This window comes from Urocampus carinirostris, chromosome 17 (genome assembly GCF_059441175.1).
Source record: "Urocampus carinirostris isolate Australia breed hairy pipefish chromosome 17, RoL_Ucar_1.0, whole genome shotgun sequence".
Taxonomy (NCBI): Eukaryota; Metazoa; Chordata; class Actinopteri; order Syngnathiformes; family Syngnathidae; genus Urocampus; species Urocampus carinirostris.
The window spans coordinates 33,086,253-33,111,037 of NC_142365.1; the positions used below are offsets into that span (position 1 = coordinate 33,086,253).

Below are 24,785 nucleotides of genomic sequence, written 5' to 3' on the forward strand. Positions count from 1 at the left end.
GCGTTTGTGCTGCTTATCAGTCAGTATGAAACCTCTGGCAATATCTTCAGTATGATAAACCACCACTAGATGAAAGGAATGACTCTATCAGATCTTTGTCTATACAGCAATGTATTGGAATCGCCTAGTTAGTCAGCTTATGAGGCTCATATAGCAAGTACGTGCAACAAAGCTATAAGTACAGATAGTTAAAGCTTCAATTATTTATTCTTTCCCAAAAAGATGATGACGTTGTCATGGCAGAGAGAGTTCAGGTTTTCGTGCATGTTTTGTGCACATCCAAGGTCGACCATGGTGACCAAAAATCAAAGCATTACTTCACCGCAAACATCAGAGGCTTAAAAGTTCTTGCAATGTTCATAGATCGTTCACACATCAGTTTAGTGTTCTTGCAATAAAATTAATTTTGCAAGCGAACTGTCTTTGTGTTTATAGAAAGCATTGCTTAGGTAATGGAGCTATCACAATTGCAAAAAATACATCGAAGGGAAAGTTTATCCGCAGTGGACATTCAGTCCGACCGAGGAGAGGCTTAGGGTGGCCTCGCATCTCGAGATTACCGCAGGAAGATGCCGGTTTTCAAATTTTAAAGTATTGAACCGGGACTTCCAGAGATGCCACAGAGGGACCCTCGGAAGAGTGTTGGTTGGTTTAGGGTGTGTGCCGTCGGCCTGGGTGTTTGCATGTCCCGCTGTTTGCTCCGGTTGATTTGAGAATTTTAAAGTATTGCACCGCCACTTCCATGGAGGCTGACGGGAACCTTGGACTATTAATTGAAGCTGTCGTTACAGCACCTTTCACCCCGGGTGAGCCGGCCTGGGCCCACGGGCCCGCCGGTTCCCCAACTGAGTGATTGGCACAAGAGACCTGCCTCAGAGGGCCCACGTCGGCCGGCGCAAGCCGGGCGTGTGGCTCCTCCGGCTTCGTGGGTCAAGCTCCATTGCCAAGGATACTAGGCAAACGTTGGGCCCCTCTGAGCCACGTGGATACCCGCCTCAGAAAGAGCTGGGGCGGTGAGAATGATGAACCTCACTTAATAAAAGGGAGCGCAAGATGTTGATGCACAATATACATTTCTTTACGGCGAAATGTGCAAAAAGGGAAGGCAAACCTTGAACCAAAAGTCAGGTGAAAGGGAGCAACAAAAGTGAGGCGGGATCCACAGCTGGCACTCGCGGGGCCCTCTTGCGAAACCATGCCCTGGCGTGAACCTTTTGGCGGCAGAACCAAGACGAATCGAGGTCAAGCCTTAGTCTCAAGCCACACCTAGACGTCCATTGTCGCGGAGTCCGACGCTGCGTGCTAGGGCTCCGTGCGAAACACCGTTTCACAACGCCCGTATTCCGTTTGCATAGCACTTTTCCAAAATACAAGTGTGTCGCGCGGCCCCCAGGGCCTGGTTTTACCCAAAACCTTGTCCCGGACCAGGGCCGCAACGCCACAAGCCCACTGGCGGCAGACGCACTCTGCTTGATCCTGCCAGTAGCATATGCTTATTTTATAGATTAAGCCATGCATGTCTAAGTACGAATGGCCAGTACAGTGAAACTGTGAATGGCTCATTAAATCAGTTATGGTTCCTTTGATCGCTCCACCGTAACTTGGATAACCGTGGCAAATCCAGAGCTAATACATGGAAATGAGCGCCGACTCGCGGGCGTTTGAGAGAATCGTCTGGCATTAAATGAATTAAATTCAAAAATTGAATGTCTCCAAATGGATGTACCTTGTGCTGGGTTGGCTGTAGTCCACATTTAAGTGCGTAGTCGCTGCGCTCTCGGGCGTCGGCACACCAGCTGGTACAATGGAGTCGGGAGTGACGGACGTCCTGGCGCCAACACTGTTACATCTTTCCTCCAGACCAGGAGCGGGCACTGAGTCCATAGAGCAGATGCTCGAGCGAGAGGAGATCTCGCTGTGACTCGAGTCCGACAGGTGTTCTGCTTTGCTCTGCAGAAGCAGCGAGTAACCTGCACAGTGGAATCAAGTTGAGTTTGAATCTCAGTTTGTGAAAATAAGAGATAAAATGATGCATCTATGCATGTAATGATAAACTGCAGTGTGGTTACATTATTGTAGGTAACAAACAACTGCATTAAGTACGTTTGTTTTGTCGGTTAAGCGGTTAGTCAAGTCGTACTCAAGTAGTCGTTTTTAAGATTTTAAGATACAGTGCATCCGGAAAGTATTCACAGAGCTTCACTTTTTCCACATTTTGTTATGTTACAGCCTCATTCCAAATTGAATTAATTTAATCTCTTACCTCAAAATTCTACACAAAATACTCCATTATCTTTCATCTTTCTTGGGGTTTGGGTTGATTTTTGGACTGTACTTAAGGCAGGCCTTTTCTTACTTTTACTATTTTAATGCTACACTGACAAACAGAAAAAAAAACTTGTGGGGATGAGCATGACATCACTCTTAAGCACTCCAACCAGCCCAGTCCTGAGCTAAAAGTAAGAGAATGGCAGGGTGTGGAAAAACAGTTTAAAATTTTTAAGGACATTTCAAACAATGCACCCCACCTTAAAAGAAAAAAAAAACGAATGAGAATACCACAATTAAATACTTTGTATTCCACTTGTTCAATTTGTGTATGGAAGTCAACAGCCTGTCGGTCCATGGTTGGGTTGATCATCAGAACAACAAATGTCGTTACAGTGGTTTGTGTTTATTTTGGATGGTTCCGTTGGGTCAGGCTGGCCTACCTATGGCGGCGCTGCGCAGACTAACAGTGCTGGCTCTGGTGCTAGGGTCGCTAGTCAACGAGGACAACGAGCCCGACAGGTTTATCTGGCCCGAGCAAGTTTGGCCATTGGCGAGCTGGCATTTGCGAGGTGAGCTCTGCGGTGACAAAATGGGGCTATGATTGGAGTGCAGGGACGAGATGGTGGACACCGAGTCATCAGAGGGCCTTTTCATCATCCACTCGTCTGCCAAGCCTATGGGGGGTTTCTTCACCACTTGAGGAGAGCTTAAGCCTGAAACAAATTTTTTTTTTTTTTTTAAATATTTGCTGCCATGTCACTGAAAGGGATTTCAATTAGGCACAGATCATGAAGTGTTCCTCATCCACTATCATGCAGATATGTTGCAAACTATTCAATGCTTGAGACAATTCAATCTCAAAGTTGACTGGGCTGTGACGTCACCGGATGACAACAAAGACTCATAACAATGTCGGGTCCCGTTAAAGAACAGCCACAATCGTAGTAAACAATGATTGCATAGAGCTCATTTTTGCATGGAGAAATTGGAACTTTGCTTTCAGTGTCCCTGGGAGACTTCTGACTGCTCTGTCTGAAGGAAAGGACTGAAGAAACGACCATAGACTCTACTGCAAAGCAACCCATCCGTAGCCTGGGGCGCTACTACACAGCCGAGCTCTCGGACAAGCAGGCGGAAGGGGCTGGTAGGAAGCAGCTTGCGAATCGCCTAGACAGCATCCATTAGAGCCAGCTTCCAGGCAAATATTAAGTATGGTGTTACCAGGACATACAATACCATCAGATGATGTGGACAATGAAGGTGAGTGGAAGTGGCTGGGGCTGCCAAGATGCCTCTCATATATAAGCCTCTTCTATCGGAACATACTCCAACTGCCGTTGCATTCCATCAGCCTGGGATACAAAAAGGAGAAAGTCTGATGGTTTGGTAGTTGAGAGAGTCCTCCACCACCTTGTTGGGGCAGCAGGCACCAAAGTTGGAACTAAAAGGAGGAGGAATACAGAAGAAGAGGTTGACAGGGCAATCGTCAGGTTAAAACATCACGAGGTGGTCGGCAGAGTCCAAGTAGAGCGAGCAGGTATCGGTTGGGAGGAGGCCCTCCTCTTCTGGTCAACGGCTTCCAGGCGGAATTCCCAAACCATGGGGATGACAGAAGTGATAAGGTCAGGGATGCTGTACCATCAAAGCAGTTTCCCAGAGCAGACAGGGCAGCTGGACAACATGGAAAGGTGTCATATACAGGCCTTTCTCTTGGCCCGACTTGTGGAAGATCCCTCAAGCCAGGCATAGCTTCCTGATCTGGGATACCTACAACACGCCGAAAGCTTTCAGTTTTGTTTGGTCCAGGTTAGAAGCGTTGGAAATCGGTTAGCTGGCTAGCCTCTGTCCTCATTGTTTTTTTTTCCCTGGCTGGGTACGTGTTTGGTTCCATGGCTGTTTTTTGTCGTAGGTTCCTGAGTAGCCTGGCTGCTAACTGTATGTTTTTTTTAGCTCTCTGGCTCAAAAACTCAAACCTATTTGACTACCGTAAATTCCGGACTATAAGCCGCTACTTTTCCCCCAAACTTTCAACCCTGCGGCTTATTCAGTGATGCGGCCAATTTATGTAATTTCTCTAACGGCCGCCAGCGGCGCTCGAGTACAAAAGGTAAGATTTAGGCCGGTGGAATATATGCGCTGAGGAAGACTACAACTTCTTGGCTTGTGCATGAATTAAATTAGCGTAAACATACCCTCAACATGCAAAATGCAAAAAGAAAGGCACATGACGCAGCTTTCAAGCTAAAAGCAATCGAGCAGTCCGATAAAGAAGAAAACAGAGCTACTGCACGTAAACTTGGCAAAAATGAATCAATGGTGAGACGCTGGAAACGGCAGCGAGAAGAACAGGAGAAATGTAAAAAGTCGAAAAAAGCTTTCCGAGGTAATAAAACTAGGTGGCGCGAACTGGAAGACCTTCTAGAAGACTGGGTGAACACACAGAGAGCAGATGGCCCAGGTGTTTCAAATGTGCAGATAAGACTGAAAGCAAAAACAATCGCCACCGAAAAAAAAATTCCGGATTTCAAAGGAGGACCGTCGTGGTGTCTTAGATTTATGAAACAAAAAGGTCTGTCCGTCAAGAGACGGACAACTCTCTGTCAGCAACTCCCTCCCGACTACGAGGAACAAGTCGCACATTTTCACAAATTCTTTCAAAAAAAGATAGCAGAGAATTCATTTGGACCAGACGACATCATAAATATGGATGAGGTACCTCTCACATTTGACCTGCCCCTCACCATGACCGACAACAAGAAAGGAGAATCATCTGTCACGCTGAAAACAACCGGACATGAGAGAACTCATTTCACCTGTGTTTTGGGCTGCACTGCATCTGGACTGAAGCTTCCACCAATGGTAATTTTTAAGAGGATTAATTTGCCGGAAAAAAACTTTCCGAAAGACATCATGGTCGAGAGCCTAATGAAAGAATGGTTGACCGTGTGTTATGGCAAGCGACCGGGAGGATTTTTTCATAGAAAAAAAGCATTACTCATTTTGGAGAGCATGAGGGCACATATCACAGATTCTGTGAAAGCAGCCATCAAGAGGACAAACTCCATTCCAGCTGTGATTCCTGGGGGCACAACGAAGTATTTGCAGCCGCTTGATATTAGTGTGAATCGTGCATTTAAAGTGGCGCTAGGTGTTGAATGGGAGAATTGGATGACTAGCGGCGAGAAATTTTTCACTAAAACTGGCTGCACGCAAAAGGCAACTTTTTCGCAAGTCTGCCAGTGGATCCTGACAGCGTGGGGCAGCATCAAAAATTCTACCATCACCAACGGGTTCCGAAAAGCAGGTCTGCTGCGTGACGGAGAGGAGGGCACAAAATCAGGAGTGGATGAGACTTCCAGCGACAGTGACAGTGCGAGTGAGGCTGCGGGAGCGCGGGACGACGTCTATATGACACTGTTTCTTTCCGACACTGAGGAAGACGACTTTGATGGCTTCAATTCTAAGGAGGAAGATGAGGACGGTTTACCGTGATTTTTAAGTACGGTATGTTTTTTTTTTTTTTTACCAGACCTGTTTACTGTGTTGCGAGCATGTTGCTAGCGAGTTGCTAGCGTGTTGCTACCATTAACTGCCCTGTCACGGGCACCGTTTGGGATGAAAGTTATATTATTATTATTATTATTAAAGTTTTGAAAACTCTCTCGGTGTACAGTCTTTCTTTGTAAATATGTGTAACCCATGTATAATATGTAGTTGCAACTGTATATTTTTGTAATGTATTTATTTGAGACACTTATTCTGATATGTTTTGCACGAGCGAATTAAAAAAGAGGGGCGGAACAAACGGGGGGGTGATGGGAAGTGGGGTAAAAATGAGACCTGTTTGTTGTCGCGGCGGACAATAGTCGATATAAATTTTTCCCACCCTTACCTTTGGAATTATACACTTTTTTTCCTTGGATTACTTTCCCCCGGACTCTGCAGGTCTGCATCAAACCTTAAGTACCGGTATCATTTTCCGTTCATTTTGCCGGCTGTGATTTTTGGACTGTGTACTTCAATGAAGGATATTTAGTTTCAATCGCGGGACTTGAAGTCCGGTTTGGATTAATTTTGTGTTTGTGTTACATTTTTTCAATGTGGGCGCATGCGGCTTATATACAGGTGCGGCTTGTGTGTGTACAAAATCAGTTTTCCTCTTAAAATGTGGTGGGTGCGGCTTATAATCAAGTGCGCTCTATAGTCCAGAATTTACGGTAATTACAATGTCAACCAGTATAGCGACTGGCTAGCGAGGGGGGCGGTGTTACCCTGATGACGTCACGGCTCAGGAAGTATAAAACGATTTTGTATGTTTTAGAATTTGTGTATCCCTTTTAAGATGAAGCGGGTACTCACTGGGAGGGCCAAGATCCTTGGCAGTGCTCTTCTTGCGTAGCGGGTTGAGCGGTACCTGCACCTGAAGCACCTGTGACACCCTGTTGTGGGTCTTCCCTGAAGGTAGAGCCGACCGCAATGGCACATGGGACATGTCCGACTTGGTGGACCGTCGATCACTCAGGTTCTTTGAAACTGGACCATACACAGTAAATTTTTTGAGTTAAATATTCATTTTCAAAGTATTTTAACCCCTTTGGTGTTCTTATAACAAGGGACAGAGTAAAAAGGAACACTGACCTCTCCACCTCTATGTTGGAATACATAACATGGCGGCGCGCATGGATGCTGCTGCGGCTAGTTGCTCTCCAGCTAATCTTCTATTTATTGCCGTTCTCTTGTCTTTTTTGCTTTCTTTTTGGGACACATGCGTGGCCAAAAATACTTACAGTAGGGACGAACTTATTCGGTTGGGTGGGCGTCTAAATTTCGACTTTTCGGGCACTTTTTACACCGCCTATGATATACCGAGCGAACTTCAAAGAGATCCGGCATCCTTGTGGATAACTATTCCTCCTAATAAACGACGACAACGGCGCCGTAAAGACAGAAAACAGAAGCGTGGTTGCCGTGCGGGTAGATGTGTGAAGCGTGCGAAGTCAAAGGAGCAAGAAGGACGCGAGGATGTGACTAATTCCACCATTCATTCCTCGCCGGACAACCGACGCATTAAAATCAACGCTCACGAACGGCCTCAACGGCGACATCTTTTGATGATCTCTACAAAGACTACAAATACTTCAGCTAAGTCAAATGATTCAGCAAAGCTAAAATTTGGTCTTTTAAATATTAGATCGCTTGCTCCTAAAGCTTTACTTGTTGATAACATTATTCGTGATTATAAACTTAACTGTATCGGTCTTTGTGAAACTTGGTTACGCCCGGATGAGTATTTAGCGCTAAATTATGCTTCACCCCCTGACTACGCGAGTAGCCATGTAGCACGCACGTTGAAAAAGGGTGGCGGTGTCGCGCTCATTTCTGAAAAAACGCTCAAATTTAATCCTCGTACCTCTAATAATTACAAGGCGTTTGAGGCTCTTGTGATGCGGTCCTCTCTATTGTCAATTTATGTAATAACTATCTATCGCGCACCTGGGCCATACACAACTTTCTTGGACGAATTTGCTGAACTTTTGTCTGAACTAGTAACCTATGCAAACAAAATTATAATTATGGGGGACTTTAACATTCATATGAACTCCCCACTCAGTTCACTTACTATTGCGTTTAGGTCTCTAATTGATGCATTTGGTTTTAATCAACTGGTTGATTTGCCAACCCATAAAGATGGAAACAACCTAGACTTGGTTCTGACACTCAACTATATCTTCCGTTGGAAGAATCTCCCACACTAAACTGTGGAAATTTGGAGGCCTGCCTCATTGAGATAAAAGAGTGGAAGTCACTCAATTTCTTGCGTCTTTACTCTGAAAAGACCGAAATGTTAGTCATTGGTCCAGCTAAATGCCGTGACTTATTCTCAAAAACTGCTGTGAACATTGACAAATGTCACATTACACAGAGTAACTCAGTTAAAAATTTAGGTGTCATATTTGACCCTGATCTATCCTTTGAAATGCATGTAAAGAAAATGACTAGAACAGCTTTCTTCCATCTTTGTAACATTGCTAAAATCCGTTCAATACTGTCTCAGTCGGATGCGGAAATTATAATTCATGCGTTTGTTACCTCCCGTCTCGATTACTGTAATGCACTACTCTCTGGTCTCCCGAAGTCTAGAATCAAGTCTCTTCAGCTGGTACAAAATGCCGCAGCGAGGCTTTTAACTAGGACAAAAAAGTAAGATCACATAACACCGATTTTGGCTAACCTGCATTGGCTCCCAGTTAGCCTTAGATGTGATTTCAAGGTTCTCTTAGTATTATACAAAATCATACATGGACTTGCTCCCTCTTATCTTTCAGATCTGATTTGCCCCTATGTCCCGGTCCGAAGCCTACGATCTGAGAGCAATCCCGAGAGCAAAGAAGTGTTCTGCTGGTTCGAGAGCGTTCTCCATCCGGGCACCGGTGCTGTGGAATGCTCTTCCCCCTGAGATCCGATCTGCAACCTCAGTGGAAATGTTTAAATCTAAGCTTAAAACTCACTTCTACTCCATAGCATATGAATAACCTACTCTTCTCGTCGGCTGAAAAATAGTCTGTGTAATATAGTGTTATAATCTGTGAAGCCCTTTGAGACTCTTCGTGATTTAGGGCTATACAAATAAAAATGACTTGACTTGACTCCACTGTTCGTAGGAAAAAATGAGTTCACATAAGTTTTACAGTGTCACGCACGCATTAATTTTAGAGTTTACGCAACAATTGTAGGTGTAAAATACGTTTTGGTGTTTGGTGGAAATTATAGACTCATTTAGGTTTAAATGAGTGAAAATGATTGACCCTTGACAGTAAAGAAAACATTTGACTCTTAAAAGCATTGCCCACTGTCTTCCTGGTACCCTCGTGGTTAGAGGAAGTGCGACTGCCAGTGACTTCCTCTTTGCAATAAACATTTTAAGTAAGTCGTTACAAACAAGTTATCAGTCAATGTATTGTGGAACATGGTCTAAAGCAGGGGTCAGCAACCTTTTTGGTGTGGAGTGCCACTTTCAAATGTCCTTGTAAATCAGTGTGCCACACCAAGATTATTGACTCGCACAACATTTTTTTAATATCCAACAGAGCTGTCATTTTACATCAGTCCAAATATACAACATGGATAGACATTTTAACCGTATAACTCAGTGTTTTTCAACCCGTTTTAAACCAAGGTACACTTTTATTTATAAAAAAGTTCCGTGGCACACCGACCGTCGAAAATGTTTGAAAATTAAGTTATGTCGAATATTTCACTTCACTAACTTATAAGCAGATAATTAGAATATAAAAAGAAATGAAATAAAAAGAAGAAAATAATACTTCAAATAAAAAAGAATGATGTGCTTTATGTTTTTATTTTTTACAATGCAATCTTAAACCGCTTTGTTAAACATATTAAGTAAGCTGTGCTACCTCAAGAGCAGATAATTAGTACATAAAACGTATATAAAAATCTACCCCTACTGATATGGATGACTATTACAGTTCCTTGTCTGAAGATTGCAAAAATACTGAATAAAGGCCTGATTTTTTGGAAAGATAAAATTGGGCAAATTCCAGCGGCACTGGGTCCCAATGCACACTGGTGTGCCCCGGCACACTGGTTGAAAAACAATGGTATCATTGACCAATCTATCTTGCACTATTCTTGTTCATTAATAAACTAAAAAATGGATGTGAGCAACATGTGGAAAGGCTTGTAGCCATCCATGACTTCAACTTTTTGCCACAAGAATTAACCAGAATCAACCATTCTTCATTAATAATTAACTACAATCAAAAAACAAGTGTTATGGACAGCTTCCGTACCATATCTTGTTGCAGAAAATATCAAAATTTGAAATAACAGCAGCAAAGCAGAAGGCACGCGCGCGCACATACGCGCTTCTTAAAAATATGCGCCATCAGTAAATGGTTTTCTGTGCTTTGTGATGCAGTGAGAAATGTGATGACTTGTGTTTTTAGCAGTGACAAATGTTTTCAGGGTCCGTGTATGTTTGCTGTACCTGGACACAGCGCATTTTAATGCCTCGGCCTTGTCAGACTTGTCCTTGAATTCATGTTCATGTTTCGTCTCGTAATGACTTTTAACATTTCTGTGTGAGGTACAACACTCTCGAAGCATAATGCACAAAACAGCACGGTCATTTTTTGCACAAAGCCTCATTCGTCTGTCCACGCTGGATGGAAAGAATGAGATGTCTCTGCTCGAGGAGCCGTCATGATTCGTTTATTTATAGCGCGTGTGTTTCGTTGACTGCGTTAAAACACGGAGCTCTCCTCTGCAAGGCGCGGCGCAGACACGCACTCACACATGAAACAGAAAAGGAGGGGCGCTAAACACAGCGCGCAACTGAAAATGTCTAAATTTCAGGTAAAATGCGCTTTTAAAAAAATAAATATTATTTTTATTATTTTGCCTTGCGCTCGCGTGCCACTGCTGGTACGCGTGTTATAGGTTGCAAACCCCTGGTCTAAAGTATGCAGCCATTTTCCCTTTAGTCAATGTTTGGTGGTGATTGTGACTTTAATTAAACGTACACCCAAACATTTTATTATGCCCATTTCAGTTTTTATTCACAACTTTCTTTTGCGCTTGTAGCTGGACTCGCAACACTTTCATTTTCTACAGGTCTTTTGTAGAAAAACGTATAAATTTTGCCTCCCCTTTAAAATGTTACGGAAATGCATAAGGAAAGTGTGTTCTTGCTGATGCTGGCTGTGAACAGTCTCAAGTGGTAGCCTCTAGGAATGCTCATAACTTTTGTATGTTGACCAAGGTTTTCGTTCCAAAGAAATTTTGTAGATCAAAATATTCATTTCTAGAGGTGCTCGTATATAAAGGTACAACCGTATATATTGACTGGGATGGTGTTAAAATGTACTCTTTATGCGTTATACCAACACTGGTTATTTGAGTGTGTACAAACATTTTTTATTAATTTACAATCATATTGAAAAGCCTAGATGTGTTCTAGGAATTTAGTTTCCACTCACTAGTGATGCAGGCGGGCTCGCATTGCAGCGACATGATCTGGTGCTTGTCCTCATCCGTTTCCACTGTAAGGTTGGACAGGTACTGCTTGACCTTTCTTGCCATCTGCGCGTCCTCGTAAAGCTTCTTGGCATTGAGAAGCGAGCTGCGGCGCACGCGCTTCTTGTGCCCGCCTCCCTGCACGTCCAATATGTTGGAGTTGGTGCTGCCCTGACTCAAGGACCTGCAGAACGTTTGAAAAGTATTTTCTTAATTTCTTAATAAGCATCATTATGACAGGCAAAATTGAAAACAAAATTACTCACAAAACCTCTTCTAATTATTATATTTCAAAGTCAAGAAATTAACAAACCTAAAGAAAAAATATCTAAATACATTGTATGTATTTACAGACAATTTAAAAATGATGGCTTTGTAATCTGACAGCATGGCAGAGCAATGGTTAGCGCATTCTGAGGTCATAAGATCGAACCTTCCTGTGAGGAGTTTGCATATTCTCACCATTCTTACGTGGGTTTCCTCAGGGCACTCCGATTTCCTCCCACATTCCAAAAACATGCATGTCAGGTTAATTGGCTGGTCCAAATTATCCCTAGGTGTGAATGTAATCTTTAAATATTATAGTTATTAAGGAAATAATTTATTTTGTTCTTACTGTCGGACACCTGCAAAGAAGAAGGCCAGGGTTGTTCGTTATTTTAGTCTGTTACTATTGCACACAGTGTGGTATTTTGCTTCAATGTTTGTGGTTTTGACAATGTTTTTGTACTGTGGTTCCAAGTTTTTCATTATTATGCGCATTTACATCATTGTCAGGATTGGCCAATCATGTTGCTGTTCTTTGATTTCCAGGCCCCGTAAGACTGTATTGATTTTTGTAACGTTCAGGAATAAATAAAGAAAAAGGATCAGGGGAGGGCCTTTAGAGCCGGTTGGACTTTCTTATCTAGAGGCTCCTCTCTGTGTCCTCCTTGCATGTTTAAAATACATTGATGTTTTTTCTCCTTATTTTGGGAGTTTACTTAAATTTAGACTTAACAATTCCGAAAACGTAATGTTTACAAAAATATACTGTGGATACAAATACTAGACAACATTATTGATTACCTATTTTAAATAAATGTAGAATTTCATAAATATTGAAAAAAATCAAAACAGACTTAAAAACATACCCTTTAATTTGATGTAATTTAAATTATGAGGTGAAGCGTGAAAATAGTTTTGAAAAATATGAATAATAATATGAAGAATAATAATAGCTGATAAAGGTAGAACGCCTAATCTGGCATATCTCAAATATGAAAGCTCGACAACCTGTTATTGTCATTGTCAATATATAATATTATAATAGCACAACAAAACCATGCAGCCAGCAGTGCCATGCTGTATACATCAGGAAGGTTAGGGCATTGGTTATCACTCGATACAGGGAATATTATAAGATGCAGAGTCCATGGTTCATCTTTACCCTGTTAGCATTTGAAGCTACTATGGGACTCAAACGCAACACATTGGTTGCTGGGAATGGATGGAATGCTGTGAATGGACCATGATAATGATGCAACAAGCACAGGACATATACTTAGATCATTTTTTCATGCTTTTTAGCCAAGATGCAATGCAACAAAATGGCACAGTTTGGGTGGGAGGTGGTTGTTTGGGGGTAAAAAAAAAAACTTACCCTAAACTTTTCCACCTTTTCTTCCTGCAAGGAAGAAGTGTGGACATTGAAGCGTGAGGATAGAAATTTTAGGGGGTGATGATATGGAGGTGAAATAAACAAATACATAAATGGAGTAATCTGTGAAATCAGGAGTGGACAAAAATGTGTGCGTCAGTGACTCATGTGATGTTGAAAGTGAAAAAAAGTGTCAAATCTAATGTAAAATCTATACCGGTAGAAACCGTAATTTTAATTAACCGTGTTCATTATAGTTTGATTATCTAATCAGTAGATACAATTAATTTAACTTTACCACATTTATATATTCTTTGTGCTGCATGAAAGCAGCCTTAACTCGGGGTAAATCTCTACACTTATCCAATTATAAACTGGAAAAAAAATACATACATATACATCTATATATATATATATATATATATATATATATATATATATATATATATATCCAAATAGATATATACAGGGGCAGCACGGCGGCGCAGTGGTTAGCGCGTGTGCGGCACAGTTCTGAGGTTGTGGGAACCTCCTGCGTGGGTTCAAATCCAGCTACCGGCCTTACTGTGCGGAGTTTGTATGTTCTCCCCGTGCTTGCGTGGGTTTCCTCCGGGCACTCCGGTTTCCTCCCACATTCCAAAGACATGCATTTCAGGTGGATTGGCAGGTCCAAATTGTCCCTAGGTGGGAATGAGCGAGTGAGTTGTCTGTCCCCGTGTGCACTGCGATTGGCTGGCAACCGGTTCAGGGTGTCCCCTGCCCACTGCCCGGAGATGGCTGGGATGGGCTCCAGCCCCCCCGCGACCCTAATAAGGATAAGCGGTACAGCTAATGAGATGAGATATATATATATATACAGTCTTATGCAAAAGTTTGGGCACCCATGATCATTTTCAAGATTTTCCTTTACAAGTCATTGGTTTTTCGGATCAGCAATTTCAGTTAATATATCAAATAGCAGACACAGTGATACCTGAGAAGTGAAATGAAGTTCATAGGAGTTACAGAAAGTTTGCAATAATTGCTTGAACAAAAGTAGGCAGGTGCATAAATTTGGGCAGACCAACAGAAAAATTCCATCAATATTTAGTAGATCTTCCTTTTGCAGAATAAATTGCCTCTAAACGCTTCCTATAGCTTAAAATGAGGGTCCGAATTCTGGTTGAAGGTATTTTTGACCGTTTTGCTTTACAAAACATTTAAACTTCACTCAGGTTTGATGGTTTCCGAACATGGACAGCCTGCTTTAAATCACGCCACAGATTTTCAATAATATTCAGGTCTGGGGACTGAGATGGCCATTCCAGAACATTGTACTTGTTCCTCTGCATAAAGTAGAATTTGAGCAGTCTTTGGGGTCGTCTTGTTGAAGTATCAAGCCCCGGCGCAACTTCACTGATTCTCGAACATTGTTCGCAAAAATCTGCTGATACTGACTGGAATGCATGCGAGCTTCAACTGTAACAAGATTGCCAGTACCTGCACTGGCCACACAGCCCCAATGCATGCTGGAACCACCGCCAAATTTTACTGTGGGTAGCAAGTGTTTGTCTTGACATGCTGTGTTCTTCTTCCACCATGCTATGCTCATTGTTATGTCCAATTAACTCAATTTTAGTTTCATCAGTCCACAGCATCTTATTCCAAAATTAGGCTGGCTTGTCCAAATGTGCTTTAGCATACATCAGGCTTCTGCCGCATTACTGTCCCATACAGCATCTTCTTGTGCAAAGTGCGCTGAACAGTTAAACGATGCGCAGTGACACCATCTGCAGCAAGATCATGTTGTAGGTCTTTGGAGCTGGTCTGTTGGTTGAGTTTGACTGTTCTCACATACAGGGAGTGCAGAATTATTAGGCAAATGAGTATTTTGACCACATCATCCTCTTTATGCATGTTGTCTTACTCCAAGCTGTATAGGCTCGAAAGCCTACTACTAATTAAGCATATCAGGTGATGTGCATCTCTGTAATGAGAAGGGGTGTGGTCTAATGACATCAACACCCTATATCAGGTGTGCATAATTATTAGGCAACTTCCTTTCCTTTGGCAAAATGGGTCAGAAGAGGGACTTGACAGGCTCTGAAAAGTCAAAAATAGTGAGATATCTTGCAGAGGGATGCAGCACTCTTAAAATTGCCAAGCTTCTGAAGCGTGATCATCGAACAATCAAGCGTTACATTCAAAATAGTCAACAGGGTCGCAAGAAGCGTGTAGAAAAACCAAGGCGCAAAATAACTGCCCGTGAACTGAGAAAAGTCAAGCGTACAGCTGCCAAGATGCCACTTGCCACCAGTTTTGCCATATTTCAGAGCTGCAACATCACTGGAGTGCCCAAAAGCACAAGGTGTGCAATACTCAGAGACATGGCCAAGGTAAGAAAGGCTGAAAAACGACCACCACTGAACAAGACACACAAGCTGAAACGTCAAGACTGGGCCAAGAAAAATCTCAAGACGGATTTTTCTAAGGTTTTATGGACTGATGAAATGAGAGTGAGTCTTGATGGGCCAGATGGATGGGCCCGTGGCTGGATCGGTAAAGGGCAGAGAGCTCCAGTCCGCCTCAGACGCCAGCAAGGTGGAGGTGGGGTACTGGTATGGGCTGGTATCATCAAAGATGAGCTTGTGGGGCCTTTTCGGGTTGAGGATGGACTCAAGCTCAACTCCCAGTCCTACTGCCAGTTTCTGGAAGACACCTTTTTCAAGCAGTGGTACAGGAAGAAGTCCGCATCCTTCAAGAAAAACATGATTTTCATGCAGGACAACGCTCCATCACACGCATCCAAGTACTCCACAGCGTGGCTGGCAAGAAAGGGTCTAAAAGAAGAAAAACTAATGACATGGCCTCCTTGTTCACCTGATCTGAACCCCATAGAGAACCTGTGGTCCCTCATCAAATGTGAGATTTACAAGGAGGGAAAACAGTACACCTCTCTGAACGATGTCTGGGAGGCTGTGGTTGCTGCTGCACGCAATGTTGATCGTGAACAGATCAAAGCACTGACAGAATCCATGGATGGCAGGCTTTTGAGTGTCCTTGCAAAGAAAGGTGGCTATATTGGTCACTGATTTGTTTTTGTTTTGTTTTTGAATGTCAGAAATGTATATTTGTGAATGTTGAGCTGTTATATTGGTTTCCCTGATGAAAATAAATAATTGAAAGGGGTATACATTTGTTTTTTGTTAAGTTGCCTAATAATTATGCACAGTAATAGTCACCTGCACACACAGATATCCTCCTAAAATAGCTAAAACTAAAAAAGCCCCACTCCAACTTCCAAAATATTCAGCTTTGATATTAATGAGACTTTTGGGTTCATTAAGAACATGGTTGTTGTTCAATAATAAAATGAATCCTCAAAAATACAACTTGCCTAATAATTCTGCACTCCCTGTACTTCGCCTCTGCTTATCTGAGATTTTTCTTGGCCTGCCACTCCGGGCTGTACCTGTGTTATTCCATTTACTCACTTTGTTCCTCATAGTGGAAACTGACAGCTGAAATCCCTAAGCTAGCTTTTTGTATCCTTCCCCTAAACCATGATGTTGAACAATCCTTGTTTTCAGGTCCTTTGGGAGTGTTTCTGAGGCTCCGATGTTGCCACTCTTTAGAGAAGATGCAAAGAGGAGAAAAACTTAAATAGCCTTTCTCTGATTGGCTTCACCTGTGTATGCAGGTCAAGGGTCAATGAGCTTACCAAACAAATTTTGTGTTCCAATAATTAGTGCTAAAGGTATTCAAATCAATAAAACAACAAGGGTGCCCAAATTTATGCAGCTGCCTTCTCAGATATCACCGTGTTTGTCTGCTATATGATATATTTAACTGAAATTGGAGATCTGAACCACCAATGATTTACAAAGGAAAATCCTTAAAATGATCAGGGGTGCCAAAACTTTTGCATACGACTGTGTATGTATACACACACACACATATATATAGATATATACATATATAGATATATACATATATACATATATATATATATATATATATATATATATATATATATATGTATGTAACGAGTGTAATAATACCTTTTGTTTTATTGAAATTCCTGCTGAAATATGTGTATAGATTTTGGTAAATGTCCTGCAATGATGAGTCCAACAGTGCTATCTGCTGGTATGGGGTGGGGTTTGGTTTTGGCTTCTGACATGTGACCAGGAGGCGGGGTTTGTTGGCAGTCTTACTAGAGAGAACTGCAATGGTAAGACACATCTTTTGGTGCTCCACAAAAGAAGTTAATTTTAAACATTATAACCCCAGCTGACAAATCTCTCAACATGCACAGTAATGTGATTGATATTGTCAAGCTGTTTAGGTTTATTTTCGTTTTGTTTCTGTTTTACTAAATTATGAATTCCTCTTGTAGAGATCAAAGAGATCAAAGCCAACAGAAAAGCTCATCCATTTGCAGGTAACTTGTACCCGTTTTTATACTCATTATTGTTTTTATTTCTATTTTTTCATATACATTAAAAAAGGATGATGTTGGTTAAAATTCAGACGAAAGAAAAATATGTTGAATCCATTGTAAACGTTAAAAATCCACTATACGATCTCTTGTTAAAAGTATCTTGTTAAAATGTAAAGATGTAAAAATGTATTGTGATATTCTAAAATGTATTTTCTGTAAAATGAAAAGAAAGCTCTTTGATATGCTTTGTTGGCAGTCTTACTAGAGAGAACTGCAATGAGATCAAAGATATCAAAGCCAACAGAAAAGCTAATGTTGTGACTCATCCATTTGCAGAAACTGTAATAATAAAAACCTCATCATCCAATCCAGCGTGAATGTGGATCTTTGGTGGGACACGTACACCGCGGTTACATATATACATTAAAAAGTGGCTGAATTCATGAAAAAAATATTATAAGGCTCTTATGAGAAAACATCATGGGTCCTTTGCCCACCCGTGCTACAGACTGCATGGACAAAAGTATTGGGACACTTAGGTGCCAAGTAAAGTTTCAAGTCAATTGTCTCAAAATGATTTAGTCTACCAGGCAAGCCAACTATTGTAGTACACTAAGAAGGCCCAAGGGTGCAGATCCCCTCATGCTGACTTAATATGTCAGGTAGCGCAGGAATGCAAGGTTAAAATTTTTTTTTTTTTATTTATAATATATATATATATTAATTATATATTAATATATATATATATTAATATATATATATATTAATATATAATATATATATATATATATATATATATATATATATATATATATAATAATAATATATTATATATAATATATATAAATAAAAATGCAAGGTGTTGACAAATGAGAGTACAGTACTCCTACCCAACGGTATGTGAGTACAAAGATTGCTTACCGTTGCCTGAACATCAAGGAGGGGTCCATGTTGGCCGAAGTCATCCGGACTACATGTCGGATTTCTTTAGCAATCATCCGCAGTTTCTCAAAGTTCACCAGGCCGTCCACCATTGAGTCATTTCCTGGTAGACAGACAGAAATAGGACCTTCCGATAACATATTTAAAGCCATTGATGGCTATGTATTAGACTTTCAGTCTACACCTTATTAGGCTAGAATCTGTTAACATGTCATATAGTTTTACATTGACTCAAGGAGAAAATTAATCTGAATGGATATAAAGTTTCAGCAGAAAGTACACTCCTTGCGTGAGCACCAACTAAGTGAGTCCGGAAGTCAGAACCCCACTTCACACCACTTCTGACAAGCAAAAGGTGCACACTGATTCTGTATTATCATGCATGAAAACCTGTATGGAAAATAAAACAGAAATCAAAGGAATCAAAGTCTATCCAAACCAAAAACCCTGGATGGATTGCAAAGTTCAGGCTCTTGAAAGGCCGTAAAACTGTCTTAAGATAAGGGAAAAGGCTCTTTACTGCACCGCCAGGGTTGACCCGAAGAGAGGAATTGGGGGTTGCCGAAGCACCCTCTGCTAGGATGATTGAGGATAACTTTGCTGCCAAAAATGGAGGATGCAAGGACTCCAAAAGATCATAAACTTCAGGGGCTAAAAATGGGTGACTGTTGTGCTTTTTTCTCATTTTTCTTGTTCAAGTCCTTATTACGTGTTTGTTCTGGAGTTCCATGTCTAATCTTGTTGCATACAAGGTTTCGCTGCTTTGACAACGACAATGAAGACAAGTCAATTTATTTCAAAAAACAAGAGCACCTTCATGCAGGAAGGTGAGGTCCTTCTTGACCACGGGGAAGAGCGGTATGACAGGCGGCTGCATGCTCTGGCCACTCAGGATGTTGCGGTACTTGGCCATGTTTCGCGATGGGTCGAAAACGTCTTGCAGGTCTCCAAAGAGTTTGTCATATTTGTTGGGCAGCTTCTCCCACGAGTTGCGCAGCCGAGCCACGGGAGCCAGGTTAAGACCGCTACATGGACAAAAATCGCTAATTGTAATTAGGGCTGCAACAACGAATCGATAATATAAATTAGAATCGATTATTAAAAGTGTTGAAAACGAATTACCTCGTCGGGTCCTCGTGTTGAGAAAATTATGAGCCACTAAGCACGTTAGTCAATGCAAATAAGTGCATTGGATCTCGTTGCGAAGTTGTTAAGTTGTAGCACCACTTTGGTCTGGCTATTTCAAGGCAGTTTTAGGGTGTTACTTATATAAGGTGTAGGCACACATGCGAGTATATACGGTACCTAAAGTCATTTTGATTTTGCTGGTCATTTTTGATAAAGGGGTGAATATAGTCTAATATCTTTGTTCTTTAACGGCACAATCCTTCCCTTGGATACATTTGAGAAGGGGACATTTATTCTTGATTTAGGTTGCAGCTTGTCATTAGGGTGGAATGGTCATCCTTGATATTTTTTGGCGCATGATAATTTTGCGACACATAAAAATGTGTTTTATTGCACTTTGTACAATTTTGTTTTTTGTAATAAGCCTAAATGTAATGTGATCGTTGGATAAGATGGTAGGAACACAAACAACATGGCGGCGCGCATGGATGCTGCTGCGGCTAGTTGCTCTCCAGCTAATCTTCTATTTATTGCCGTTCTCTTGTCTTTTTTGCTTTCTTTTTTGGACACATGCGTGGCCAAAAATACTTACAGTAGGGAGTAACTTATTCGGTTGGGTGGGCGTCTAAATTTCGACTTTTCGGGCACTTTTTACACCGCCTATGATATACCGAGCGAACTTCAAAGAGATCCGGCATCCTTGTGGACAACTATTCCTCCTAATAAACGACGACAACGGCGCCGTAAAGACAGAAAACAGAAGCGTGGTTGCCGTGCGGGTAGATGTGTGAAGCGTGCGAAGTCAAAGGAGCAACAAGGTTACGAGGATGTGACTAATTCCACCATTCATTCCTGGCCGGACAACCGACGCTTTAAAATCGACGCTCACGAACGGCCCCAACGGCGACATCTTTTGACGATCTCTACAAAGACTACAAAGACTTCAGCTAAGTCAAATGATTCAGAAAAGCTAAAATTTGGTCTTTTAAATATTAGATCGCTTGCTCCTAAAGCTTTACTTGTTGATAACATTATTCGTGATTATAAACTTAACTGTATTGGTCTTTGTGAAACTTGGTTACGCCCGGATGAGTATTTAGCGCTAAATTATGCTTCACCCCCTGACTACGCGAGTAGCCATGTAGCACGCACGTTGAAAAAGGGTGCCGGTGTCGCGCTCATTTCTGAAAAAACGCTCAAATTTAATCCTCGTACCTCTAATAATCACAAGTCGTTCGAGGCTCTTGTTATGAGGTCCTCTCCATTGTCAATTTATGTAATAACTATCTATCGTGCACCAGGACCATACACAACTTTCTTAGACGAATTTGCTGAACTTTTGTCTAAACTAGTAACCTATGCAGACAAAATTATAATTATGGGGGACTTTAACATTCATATGAACTCCCCACTCAGTTCACTTACTATTGCGTTTAGGTCTCTAATTGATGCATTTGGTTTTAATCAACTGTTTGATTTGCCAACCCATAAAGATGGAAACACGCTAGACTTGGTTCTGACTCGAGGAGTTTTAACCTCAAACATTATGGTGTTACCGAGTACTACCGTTATCTCGGATCATTATTTAGTTACATTTGAGGTGCTAGCTAAATGTAGTGTTAAAAAAGCTGAAGGATTTAGCGGACGCAATATAAGCACTGGCACAGTTTCTGAGCTCTTTGAACTCCTTCCTGGAGCAGTTGTGTCCTTTCCTTCATACAATGGCTCGATTGACTCACTCATGAATGAGTTCAATACTACCCTGACTAGTGTCAGGGATTCAATAGCGCCCATTAAGCAAAAATCACGTCCTAAAAGATGCACGCCTTGGTTTACTGATGAAACTAGAACCCTTAAACAAGAATGCGAATAATATCACCTAATGGAAGCATGTAAATGCTGAAAAGATGGGGGCCAAGCACTGAACCCTGCGGAACACCACAGGTAACATTAAAGGGCTCAGATGTCATTTCACCATATTTAACACAGTGCGTCCTTTCTGAGAGGTAGGATCTGAACCACGAGAGGATGGTTCCTGAGAGACCAATCCATTTTTCCAACCATTCTAGTAGGAAATTGTGGTGCACTGTGTCAAAAGCGGCACTAAGATCCAGCAGCAGCAAAAGTGATGAAGCGCCAGAATCCATTGCCAGTAGGAGATCATTTGTTAACTTGATCAGAGCTGTCTCAGTGGAGTTGTTAGCCCTGAATCCTGATTGCATAGATTCAAAAATTCTCACAGTTTACTATATTGAGATATGAAATCATTCAGCTGCCGTGCCACTACTTTTTCAAGTACTTTAAAAAGGAAAGGTAGGTTTGACACAAGTCTATAATTACTTAAGATTTCTGGATCAAGGTTGGGTCGTTTCATTGTGGGTTTAATAACGGCGGACTTTAAAGCTGCTGGAACTACACCTGAGGAGAGTGATATGTTTATAATATTTAGAACTGAAGGTCCAAGGACGCCAAAAAGACTTTTAATAAGTGAACCTGGGAGCGGGTCGAACTGGCAAGTACAATATCAGCTTCCACTGCTACGCAGACGACACTCAACTATATCTTCCGTTGGAGGAATCTCCCACACTAAACTGTGGAAATTTGGAGGCCTGCCTCATTGAGATAAAAGAGTGGATGTCACTCAATTTCTTGCGTCTTAACTCTAAAAAGAATGAAATGTTAGTCATTGGTCCATCTAAATGCCGTGACTTATTCTCAAAAACTGCTGTGAACATTGACAAATGTCACATTACACAGAGTAACTCAGTTAAAAATTTAGGTGTCATATTTGACCCTGATCTATCCTTTGAAATGCATGTAAAGAAAATTACTAGAACAGCTTTCTTCCATCTTTGTAACATTGCTAAAATCCGTTCAATACTGTCTCAGTCGGATGCGGAAATTATAATTCATGCGTTTGTTACCTCCCATCTCGATTACTGTAATGCACTACTCTCTGGTCTCCCGAAGTCTAGAATCAAGTCTCTTCAGCTGGTACAAAATGCCGCAGCGAGGCTTTTAACTAGGACAAAAAAGTACGATCACATAACACCGATTTTGGCTAACCTGCATTGGCTCCCAGTTAGCCTTAGATGTGATTTCAAGGTTCTCTTAGTATTATACAAAATCATACATGGACTTGCTCCCTCTTATCTTTCAGATCTGATTTGCCCCTATGTCCCGGTCTGAAGCCTACGATCTGAGAGTGCCGGTCTTCTGGTGATCCCAAGAGCAAAGAAGTGTTCTGCTGGTTCGAGAGCGTTCTCCATCCGGGCACCGGTGCTGTGGAATGCTCTTCCCCCTAAGATCCGATCTGCGACTTCAGTGGAAATGTTTAAATCTAAGCTTAAAACTCACTTCTACTCCATAGCATATGAATAACCTACTCTTCTCGTCGGCTGAAAAATAGTCAGTGTAATATAGTGTAATAATTTGTGAAGCCCTTTGAGACTCTTCGTGATTTAGGGCTATACAAATAAAAATGACTTGACTTGACTTAACAGTGTATATTACATGTTTGTAGGTGTATAGCATAAATTTGTATGTATTTTTGTTTATTGTTATTCGCCAAACATTTGGTTTTTTTTTTTGCTTTATATTATAGAATATTATGTTGTGTTGTACACTATTTTTCTATCCATCTTCAATATTTGAATATAAGATAAAATTAAAAATGTGTTTTTAAAAATATGATTCATCGATTAATCGAAAGAATAATCGACAGATTCATCTTATATTAAGATAATCGTTAGTTGCAGCCCTAATAGTAATAGTCGACAATTTAATTCATTTATTGCCGCCAGACACTTTTTTTCCTGACAGAGTGAGGTTTTACTACATGAATAAAAACCCTGCTGAGAGTCACTTGTATGATATAGCTTCTCTGTCTCAAGCGGTACCATACAGTTTTTATGGTTGTGATCACATGCATTCTACATTTTATACGTGTATATTTTGTTATAAAACTGAGCTTAAACGTTATGTAGGATTGTGCCTGAAAAACCTTTTGGAAATTGAATCCAAGCAGCCCAAAGAAAAAATATCAGTAATTAAAACGTAAAAACATCAGATGTTAAAACCGTTACATTTCAAACTGTTGAGAAACCTTAAGTACTTTTGTTACAAACTTTGCAGTTGACCAATGAATGTACAACATAAAATTTACATTAAATTTGTTTATTGTTCTACTGCTGCTATTCTTAGTTTGGGGGTATTAAAAAAAGTGTTCATCTAATTTTTAATTGTATTTATTTGACTGTCCCTAGAAATTGGTTCATTTATGGACTTGTGTCCCTCCTGACTAAGCATTGTGCCCGTCGGATTTTAGACAGGGCATTTTTATCTATTTTTTGTACCATTTTGTAGTAGAAGATGTAGCAATTTTTCGTGTGATTGTTATCATTTGCCACATAAATTTAGCATGAAGCTGATTTATTAAGAAATAAATAATTAACCATTTATTGGACTAATTGTTTGAATAGTCAGCGACTAGTCCACAATTTAAATACTCTTAAGTTGTAGCTCTAGTCTTAACGTGTTTCTCTTACCTGATGATGGCGAACATGGAATTGAAGTTCTTGCATTCTTGACAGTGCAGAGCAATTTTGATAAAGTGCTTGATAGTCTTCATCCTTTTGATTGTGCTGGGTTCCTTGAGGATCTCAGTGGCCACCCAGAAAGTTTCCTGGTTTATGACCTCTTCAAAGCGTTTCAGGTGGCAGCTGCCACTTCTGCCGCTTGATGCTGAGTCAAGCTTGAACAGGTCGTCGACGTACTCTGTGGACTCAATGTTCCTGAAGAGCTCAAAGTCCCGCATGGAGAGCTGGGCTGCGACCTCCATGGTGCTGAGCTGCAACAGCGAGGTGTGGCTCTCACGCAGAAGATCCTGGGCGTCGACATCTGAACACAATGTCTCCGTCTCCATGTTGTTCTTCAGGTAGTACCTGCAAATGATAATTTGTAAGTGTTGCTGTTTATAGCTAAAATATCACAATCTGGAACGGTCTTCGAATAAAGAACGTGAAAATTAAAAAAAGGTGGCACACGGAGTAAAAAAAAAAAGCAGAGATGCAAAACTGTTTTGAGTCTCTGGGACTGAGCCTAAGAGTTTGCAAATGTATTTGTTCGAGTGTTTTAGGTCAGGTAAAAAAGAAAACTCGGACAAAAACACGTCAAACTAATGGGAGGGTTCTATTTGGAAAGTAAGAATTATTTTGTTAAAATAATTTCTACTCTTTGTAAAATGATAAGTTATTATAATTAAAAGTGTCTTTGACATTGTTTACAGCGAGATTAGACATGGCACTCCAAGAAAAACAAGAGTAAAAGGACCCAAAATAGAAA

General features: G+C 41.1%; 1 protein-coding gene across 4 annotated transcripts in view; it reads right to left on the reverse strand.

The window, feature by feature from the left end:
- rapgef6 (Rap guanine nucleotide exchange factor (GEF) 6) overlaps positions 1–24,785 on the reverse strand; it is a 169,353-nt gene that overhangs the window by 11,842 nt on the left and 132,726 nt on the right. For 3 of the 4 annotated variants that reach the window (XM_088321254.1, XM_088321253.1, XM_088321256.1), the window contains 8 exons: positions 23,990–24,385; positions 19,128–19,339; positions 18,294–18,417; positions 12,953–12,976; positions 11,274–11,494; positions 6,631–6,804; positions 2,712–2,984; positions 1,727–1,970 (listed from right to left, as the gene is read on the reverse strand). In XM_088321254.1, the coding sequence (XP_088177380.1) occupies positions 1,727–1,970; positions 2,712–2,984; positions 6,631–6,804; positions 11,274–11,494; positions 12,953–12,976; positions 18,294–18,417; positions 19,128–19,339; positions 23,990–24,385 (1,668 nt within the window). The remainder of the gene's footprint in view (positions 1–1,726; positions 1,971–2,711; positions 2,985–6,630; positions 6,805–11,273; positions 11,495–12,952; positions 12,977–18,293; positions 18,418–19,127; positions 19,340–23,989; positions 24,386–24,785) is intronic. The other variant, XM_088321255.1, reaches the window with a different exon arrangement.